Source organism: Natator depressus, chromosome 24 (genome assembly GCF_965152275.1).
Source record: "Natator depressus isolate rNatDep1 chromosome 24, rNatDep2.hap1, whole genome shotgun sequence".
Classification (NCBI taxonomy): domain Eukaryota; kingdom Metazoa; phylum Chordata; order Testudines; family Cheloniidae; genus Natator; species Natator depressus.
In genome coordinates, this window is record NC_134257.1 from 19455623 (window position 1) to 19465081 (window position 9459).

General features: G+C 51.7%; 1 protein-coding gene across 1 annotated transcript; it reads right to left on the bottom strand.

Moving 5' to 3' along the window:
- Positions 1-1035: 1035 nt before the first annotated feature.
- Positions 1036-7514, bottom strand: LOC141977575 (phospholipase A2 inhibitor and Ly6/PLAUR domain-containing protein-like). The gene is made up of 5 exons (XM_074939086.1): positions 7448-7514; positions 3191-3349; positions 2337-2477; positions 1425-1562; positions 1036-1130 (listed from the first exon to the last, which is right to left on the bottom strand). The coding sequence occupies exons 1-5, from the start codon at positions 7512-7514 to the stop codon at positions 1036-1038; spliced, it is 600 nt and encodes a 199-aa protein (XP_074795187.1).
- Between the last annotated feature and the right edge of the window lie 1945 nt (positions 7515-9459).

Below are 9459 nucleotides of genomic sequence, written 5' to 3' on the forward strand. Positions count from 1 at the left end.
CGATTAGCCAGGATGGGCAGGGATGGTGGCCCTAGCCTCTGTTTGCCAGTAGCTGGGAATGGGCGACAGGAGATGGATCACTTGATGATTCCCTGTTCTGTTCATTCCCTCTGGGGCCCCTTTCATTGGCCTTCGTTGGTAGACAGGATACTGGGCTAGATGGACCTTTGGTCTGACCCAGTAGGGCCATTCTTACATTCTTATGCTCGAGTGTGGATAGCAGTGTGGCCACGTGCATGGGGAGAGGCGTGACAGGACTCCCTGTGTGGAGCCCCACCATGCCTCAGTTTCCCGGGTCCCACAGGGCTGTTGCAAAGACCAAGTCATTAATGTTTGTGATGCCCTCAGATCCCGTGGCGAGAACTCCGCAGAGAGGCCCAGGAGGTGTCATTAATCATTCAGCGCAGCGCAGGCTTGGAACAGCGGGTGGGAAATACGGCCTGGGGTAGTGCCCCAGTGAGAAGAAAAAGACGTATTGACCGAGGCAGGGCTGCGGTGGAGAACACACAGTGGGTGAGCATGAATCAAAGGCTGGAGCACAATGCAAATGCGCCGGGGGATTGGATTAAGCTTGTACTGGCAACGTGTGTTCTGGCATTTCCGAACTTCTCAGAGCTTCAGTGTGCAACCTCCATGGTGTGCTTGGAATGTCGATTTTTATTGCAGATTTTATATTTACACACACACACACATACACAGAGAGCCAAGCAAATTCTTATGTGGCTAATGCATCTGACAGCACCCCAGTCTCCTGCGGACGGGCTCAGCAACGGGCAACCTGTACTTAACAACACACCGGGGGCTTTTATTTCGGATCCTGATTTATTCAGTGAATTTGCTAATGCACAGAGAGATTCCAGCCAGCCGTGAGGTACCAGGACAGACGCAGACCCATGTCCTGGGCAGACTCTTGGTTACGCAGCGGCCCCTCTGCATCGCCCCGGCAGCGCGGAGGGGCCTCGGAGGGGGCTCTGCTGGGAATTCAGGCCTTTATTCCCAGGCACCAGGTGCCACGTGGCCCGTGCAGGGCGGGGGTCAGGAGAGCAGCTTGACCAGCAGCAGCCCAGTCAGGCCAGGCAGGTAGAGGGCAAAGGAGAATTTCCCCAGAGCCGGGCTGGCTCCGCTGGTGGTGGCAGGGGCTGTTTCGGGGAGGGTGGTTCTTTTGGCTGTGGTGGTAGTTTTTTGGGGGGGGGTTGTTGGAGCGGGTCCGCGGGTGGTGGTGGTTGTATTGGGCGTGGGGGTGGGGGTTGTATTGGGGGCGGGGGGGGTTGTTGGAGCGGGGCTGGTGGTGGTTGTGGTTGTCGTGGGGCTGGGGGGGGTTGTCGTGGGGCTGGGGGTTGTCGTGGGGCTGGGGGTGGGGGTTGTCGTGGGGCTGGGGGTGGTTGTTTCTAGGGAGGTGGTGGTTGTGGGCGGGGGGATGGTGGGTATTCTCTCCGCCGAAAAAGAGGACCCCCAATAAAAGGAAAATGTGTACGGTACAGAAATCAGGGTGGTTCCAGGTTTAATGTCCTGAGCAGACGCAGTAGCGCAGCCTTTCGCTTGAAATGGCGAAGAAGATGAACCTGAGGAAGGAAACCAGCCTGTTATGAGGCGGGGGCAGCTCTGGTTCCTTCTCTGCCCCCAGAACCTCTGTCTCCACCATCCAGCGGTTCCCGCCTCTGCCCCCCGGTCCCACCCGCCCGGTGCTCTCCCTGCTCTCGCTGTAACCGGCCACGGCAGGCCGGGCGTCTGGTCCCCTCTTGCCTCCCCCGCGCCCCTTTCTGCAGCTCCACAAGAGACTGAAGCTGGAGTTTGGAACCCAGCTGATCGCCCGGGGGCGGCTCCTTCCCCAGCGTTCGGCCCCCCGGGGAACACGCCCGGCTCTCAGCATCCCCGGCAGCCCCGACGGCTCAGGTCAGTTATTTTATAAACACCCCAAAGCGCTGGGAGTCCTGGACACACACTGAGAACAGGAGCTTCCGCACTGAGCAATGTCTTAGCTCCACCTTAAACATACAGGGAGTGGGGTCTAGTGGTCAGAGCAGTGGGGGCTGGGAGCCAGGACTCCTGGGTTCTCTCTCAGCTCGACATCACTGACGTAACAACCCTTCCCATGACAAGAGACGCGTTGTCGTAACTCCAGGAGCCAGGCGGCATCACTGAGCTGGGGGAGCTGGTGAGGAAGGGAAAACTTGCAAGTTCCTCTCTCCTTCCCTCTGGCCAAAAACCCCCTTGGCCGCCCCCATCCTGCCCAAGGGCCCAGCACAGACTCTAGATTTCACCAGCTCTCTGGGGTGTTCCCGAGGCGTGAGATTCCCGGGGGAGCTCCCGCACTGCAGCCAGCTGGCAGAATTTACCTTTCTTTAGAAGTCCAGTGAAATCCAGGCAGTAGGTCTCGTCCCCGGTACAAGGGGTGATGGAGCTGTTGCAGACAGTGAAGTTCAGAGCAAAGCAGGTGGGGCACTGCAGCCCATTCTCGGTGGTGCTCCCCGTGGGCACTGAGAACCGAGAGAGAGAGACGGTTACAGGGTGGGTTAAACCTCGTTCAAACTGGTGTCTGTGCCCTGCATTGCCCGAGCGCATGAAGGCCCCACCCCCAGCCCGAGGGCATTTCTCCGTCTGTCCGTGACACCACCATCTGTGAACCACAGCCGATCAGCTCCAGGCCCCGGTGAGTTTGAAGTGGAGCCTGACAGGCTCAGGGAGGTTTCGATTTGAGCCCCTCCCAGCTGCTGCCCCCTCTCTCGCCTGCAGCCCTCGCCCGTCTGATTTCACATGGGCCCCGACTGCTCCACCCCCTGGTCTGAAGACCCGCCAGCTACAGCTATTTCAGTGGGGACAGAAATGACATTCGAGTGAGTGGACTTTAGGGCAATAAAGGGGAGAAGTGGTAACAAAGACAATCGTGCCAGGGCTTGTCCACATGAACCATTCGACTGTAGTAAGGGGGGCCGGGGTGTAAGGATCTGCCGGGGTCTGTATCGACCCTGCGCCAGCCTGCCACGGCCTAGCTGCCACGTGCTCCCCGCTGACGCACGTGAACCCTTCGTTAATGTGCTTTGAGCTAGAGCCCTTCCAACGCGCTCGAACGGTCACGTGCATCAGCAGGGGGCACGCGGAGATCTGGACTCACACCCCAGCTCAGCGCCGTCTACCTGCTCCTGTGGAGAAGCCATGACACGGGGACGGTAAAAACAGACCCACAACTTACCTTCCAGTGTGCCCGAGTTACAGTTATCTGCGTTGTTGCATCGTGTGGTGTTGATCCTCACATACTGGCCATTCCCAACAGTGAACGAGATGGGGACTTTTATGTCACTTTTATAGCTACTCAGACACTCTTTGTAGAAGAACGTGTCCTGGGTCCCATCTTCGTTCAAGCCAGAAAACCAAAACAGAAAATGAGAGGCTGGGAGGGGAACCTCGAGTAGCAGCCGAGAGGTTATTTTCCCTCCATATTTGGCCCTGGGGCGACACTGCTGGGATCCTGTGTCCAGTTCAGGAAGTTGAAGAGGAACCCGGGTCTCAATTACACCCCAAACTGCATCAGCCAGCCAGAGGGTAAAGGGTTTTGGGTGTGGATAGTAGGGGGTGCAGTGGGGTGATTAGGGCTAAAACGGGGGTCACGGCTCACGTTAACTCTGCGGTGAAGAGAAACCCTGAGTGGGTGGAAGTTTCAATAAACCCATTTGTGACTGTGCTGGGAAAATTACCTGAGTGTGGGCACATATGGAGATAGATAGATAGATAGATAGATAGATAGATAGATAGATAGATAAAATTACCTGTAGGTGGGCACATATGGAGATAGATAGATAGATAGATAGATAGATAGAGGGGGGGTGTGGGGATAGATAGATAGATGGGGGGGTGGAGATGGAGATAGATTAGATGGGGGGTGGGGACAGAGAGGGGGGTGTGGGGATAGACAGATAGATTAGATAGATGGGGGGTGGAGATAGATAGATAGATAGATAGATAGATAGATAGATGGGGGAGGAGATAGATTAGATAGATTAGATGGGGGGTGGGGACAGGGGGGGCATGGAGATAGATAGATGATTAGATGTGGGGGTGGGGATGGGGGGTGGAGATAGATAGATAGATAGATGGGGGGGTGGAGACGGAGATAGATGATAGATAGAGGGGGTATGTGGGGATAGATAGATGGGGCGGTGGAGATAGATAGATTAGATAAAGACAGACCACGTTAAAGCTGGTGGTGTGCTATGCATTCTTCTTACAGAGTAAATGGAAGGAGCCATTTACTCTCTTTAATTCAGTGGAAGATGAACAGAAGCGGATCTGTAACTGAGGTTTTCGATTCCAAAGGGCAAATGTTGAGAAATGAAGGGTACTAGTGAAATCTGCCGGCCTGAAGAGCTCAGAGAGTTGAACACAGAGAAGGTTTGGAATCACTTTTTGCCCGTTTGACTTAAAGAATCTTGAATTTGCATCTGAAGCAAGTGGAAAAACCGTGTAAGGCCGGGCTCCTGCCCGGAGTAGGTGACTAACAGCTTCATACAAGATTTTGGGGGCAAGCCGACAGCGTACAAGGGATCTCAGCACCAATCTCTGTTTATAACACAGTTCAGAACAGTTCAGTGTGCATTTCCACCCAAAGCAGTTTTGCTTGTTGCATCGCAGCCGTGCATTGTGGAGATGAAACCTTAGTGAATGAAATTCAATAAATAAAGCTCAAGGGGTAAAATCCTGGCCCCACTGAAGTCAGTGGAAGATTTGCGACTGACTCCAATGGGGCCAGGATTCCAAACTGCCGTGTCTTCCAATCGCTACGTAAAACACAGTGACGTTGCCTGAATAAATCAAGCGTCGAGCACAGACTGAGTGTTCTGTGCCGGGGGGATGTGCTTTGTGGATGGATTGTGCTGGGGGTGGCCTTAGTGATGAGGATGGTGACAGACTGAGGGGTGGGATGTGCCTGGGGTGACGGCAATGTCACCTACCCAGTGTAATATCTTCTGCCACAGAGAGGCAGCCACCAGTAGCCTTGTTGTCTTGGCAGTTCCCTAGAACAAAACTGCATTCCTTCGTTTGACCAAAGCACGTCTCACATCTCAGGGTCGCAGCTGGAGAAAGAAGAACAAGTGTTTCTTTCTTACTGTGGCATAACAGTGTCACTCTGAAATGTCCCTTACCCCAGTCTTCCCCCTCTGCTCCAAACAAGCCGAGGGGTTAACGGACCCGATTTCCTCCCGGACACTCAGCAATTGCACAATTTCAGCCCCTGGGCCTGTCAAGGTTCCTTCCCCACTCTGAACTCTGGGGTACAGATGTGGGGACCTGCATGAAAAGCTCCTAAGCTTACTTTTACCCGCTTAGGTTAAAACTTCCCCAAGGTACAAACTATTTTACCTTTTGCCCTTGGACTTTATAGCTGCCACCACCAAACATCTAACAGGTATTATTATTAGGGAAGAGTCTGTTTGGAAAAGTCTTTCCCCGCCCCCCAAATTCCTCCCAAACGTTACCCCCCCCTTTCTGGGGAAGATTTGATAAAAATCCTCACCAATTTGCATAGGTGAACACAGACCCAAACCCTTGGATCTTAAGAACAATGAAAAAGCAAACAGGTTCTTAAAGGAAGAATTTTAATTGAAGAAAAAGTAAAAGAATCACCCCTGTAAAATCAGGATGGCAAATACCTTACAGGGTAATTAAATTCAAAACATAGAGAATCTCTCTAGGCAAAACCTTAAGTTACAAAAAGACACACGGACAGGAATATTCATTCTATTCAGCACAGCTATTTTCTCAGCCATTTAAACAAACAGAATCGAACACATCTCTAGCTAGATTACTTACTAAGTTCTAAGACTCCATTCCTGTTCTGTCCCTGGCAAAAGCATCACCCAGACAGAGAGAGGCTTTGTTTCTCCCCCCGCCCTCCCCCCAGGTTTTTGAAAGTATCTCGTCTCCTCATTGGTCATTGTGGTCAGGTGCCAGCGAGGTTACCTTTAGCTTCTTAACGCTTTACAGGTGAAAGGGTTTTTCCTCTGGCCAGGAGGGATTTTAAAGGTGTTTACCCTTCCCTTTATATTTATGACAGGGCCAATGGTACCCGGGGGTCCCACTGGGGACGGGTGAAGGGGATGATGTTCTTCCCAAGCTCCACCCACAAACCATACTCCGCCCCCCCCAGATGTGGCTCCCGTTGTACAGGTATTCGCAGGACCGGTGAGTCCCTTGCTTTGCAGTGTGCGTTGGCTGAGTCTGTCGCACCGGCCAGGGCTCCTGGCAGCCCCAACTGATCCTCACAAACTCCTTGTGTGCCCCTCCCACCCCCTTTTATTGCAGGGACACCATGCAAACCCCCCCTCCCCCTACCTCATTCCAGGGACTCTGTGTGCCCCCCATTACCCATCTCCCAGGCCACTGATGTGAGTGTAGCCAGGCTCTCTGGGCTGCCAGGCAGCCAGCAGAGGGGTCTGATGGAAACATTTGGGGTACAGAAGCCAGCTGTCTTGGCCCCTAGACTCATGGGGATTGATCCCCATTGGGAAGGCTCTCTGATGGACTGATCCCCCAGGTTTAGAGCCTGGTTACATGGCCCTGAGCTTAAGGTAAAGCCAACTTTGCCCACATCCCTCTGGATCAGCCCAGCCATTCGCAATCTGTGGGGAATGGGAAGGATGGAAATTGCCAGGCAAAAAACAGAACAAAAGGACGTTCATTGTCCCGTGTTCCCCAAATTAGCACAGATACAAGTGGAATTAACCACAGCGTGTGGACAGCATGGGGCTCTTGGTGACCTGTAAGTGAAGAATCTCTGCCCTTCGGTCCTTATGTACAGCGCCCTGCACACAAGCTGCACCTTGAATTGGTCTAAATTCAACTCCCAGCCACTGGATCTCATTCTGCCTCTGTTTGCTCGGTTGGAGAGCCCTCTGCTACCGGAAATTGTAGGCCTGATTCCAGGTCACACTCAGTCCCCTAGCAGTGTAATTTACTCCTATATTGAGTCCCCTTTGTGCTGCCAAAGCAATGCGGAGGGGCCTTCGTGGAAATAAGAATTCAGGGCAGTATCTGGCAATGGTGTCCCTCGGGCCTGGTCTACACTAAACAGGGTGATATAGATACAGTGCTTGGGGGGGTTGAAAAGTCCACACCCTGAGCGCCGCAGCTAGGCTGACCTAACCCCTGGAGTAGGTGCAGGTCGATGGGTGGATGTTTCCTCAGCCTGGCTACCGGCTCGGGGAGGGGAGTTCCTAGAAGGATGGAAAACCCCGTCCATTGGGACAGGCGGCGTCTTCACTACGGGCCTCTGCCGGCCCAGCTACAGCGCTGGGACACGACAGCAGCCGTAGTGTAGACAGGGCCCTGTACCCCACACAGAGCTAATCCCCCCTCCCTGCACATGCTGGATGTTCCCCTGACTGGGGGTCCGAGGGGTATAAAGGGTCCAAGCCCAGGAGGGGTTAGACGGCCACAGCAGCGGGTGACTCACGTGGGGTAATTTGTGCACTCGTCATAGCTAGGAGAGCAGGGAGAAGGCAGAGGAGGAAGGAAACCATCCTGGTGCTGGGAGGCCCACGGGGCTGGGCTCGGAGCCGAACGGGGCCTTCTCACGGCTGACACAGCGAGCTCTGCCTGAGGGGAGAGGAGAGAGTCAAGACCAAAATGAGGCGGGATAGGGAATTCCAGCCCAGATTCAGGGGGAAAAGCACCAGGCAACAGAGCTGCACAAATAACCGATTTTTTTGGTTCACAGGCAGTTCCAAAAGATCAGGAAATAAAAAATCATTTTCGGTTGAACCAAAATTCTCATCCGACCGAAAAGCCGAACAAAAAATGGTTTGGGTTCATTTTCAGGCATTTAAAAACATTCTTAAAATGGTTTAAATATAAAGGTTGCCATCCATTTTGAAAAGACATTTTGAGTTGAAAAAATCAAAACGTTTAATTCTGGATGTGTGAAGGCGAAACATTTCCACCCTTTCCGGGTTTTTTTTTCTTTCTAGGATTTGTTGCTGCTGCTGCAATGTGGCGAAATTGACACAAATTCGCAAAATGCTTCAGTTGCCCCAAACTTGCATTTTGGGGTGGAGAAAAGTTTTGGTGAAAACATGTCTCCCAGCTCTCTCCTGCCACCGACATGCCCGGAAATAACAGGGTGGGAACTCCAGGGAGGAGCCCGGCCTGGGACTGTCATCTTAATCCCACGCCAACCTGCCCCCGCATTGTTTCTTGCATTGTTATTCCTGTCACACCCGCAAAAACCCTAGATCCTACAAATCCCGCAAGAGAGACAAAATCCCTCAGGCTACTTAAAAAAAATGGAAAAAACGTTTGGTTAATATACGATAAATATAAACAGAAGTCAGACACAATTGTTTCTACTAAAAGTATCAAACAAATCTTGCTTAAAACATGTAAAAAATAGTTTAACTCCTGTTATAAAAGACATCAAACCTCTTTCTATCCCTCGCTTAAATTTAAGGGTAAAAGCCTTTATTTTTAAAAAACCAACGTGAAGGTTTTTTGTTGAAGAATTGCCACTTTTAGGTCTGTAATCAAGTGACCAAAGAGATTGAAGTGTTATGGGTGAGGAAAAAGTCACAGATTGACAGAGCCAGAAGAGTACCCAGAAGTCACCTACTACAGACAGGCCCAACAAAGAAAATAACAGAACGCCACTAGCCGTCACCTTCAGCCCCCAGCTAAAATCTCTCCAACGCATCATCAGGGATCTACAACCTATCCTGAAGGACGACCATCACTCTCACAGATCTTGGGAGACAGGCCAGTCCTTGCCTACACACAGCCCCCCAACCTGAAGCAAATACTCACCAGCAACCACACACCACACAACAGAACCACTAACCCAGGAACCTATCCTTGCAACAAAGCCCGTTGCCAACTGTGTCCACATATCTATTCAGGGGATACCATCACAGGGCCTAATCACATCAGCCACACGATCAGAGGCTCGTTCACCTGCACATCTACCAATGTGATATATGCCATCATGTGCCAGCAATGCCCCTCTGCCATGTACATTGGCCAGACTGGACAGTCTCTACGTAAAAGAATAAATGGACACAAATCAGACGTCAAGAATTATAACATTCAAAAACCAGTTGGAGAACACTTCAATCTCTTTGGTCACTCAATTACAGACCTAAAAGTGGCAATTCTTCAACAAAAAACCTTCGAAAACAGACTCCAATGAGAGACTGCTGAATTGGAATTAATTTGCAAACTGGATACAATTAACTTAGGCTTGAATAGAGACTGGGAGTGGATGGGTCATTACACAAAGTAAAACTATTTCCCCATATTTATTCCTCCCCCCGCTGTTCCTCAGACTTTCTTGTCAACTGCTGGAAATGGCCCACCTCGATTATCACTACAAAAGGTTCCCGCTCTCCTGCTGGTAATAGCTCACCTTACCTGATCACTCTCGTTACAGTGTGTATGGTAACACCCATTGTTTCATGTTCTTTGTGTATATAAATC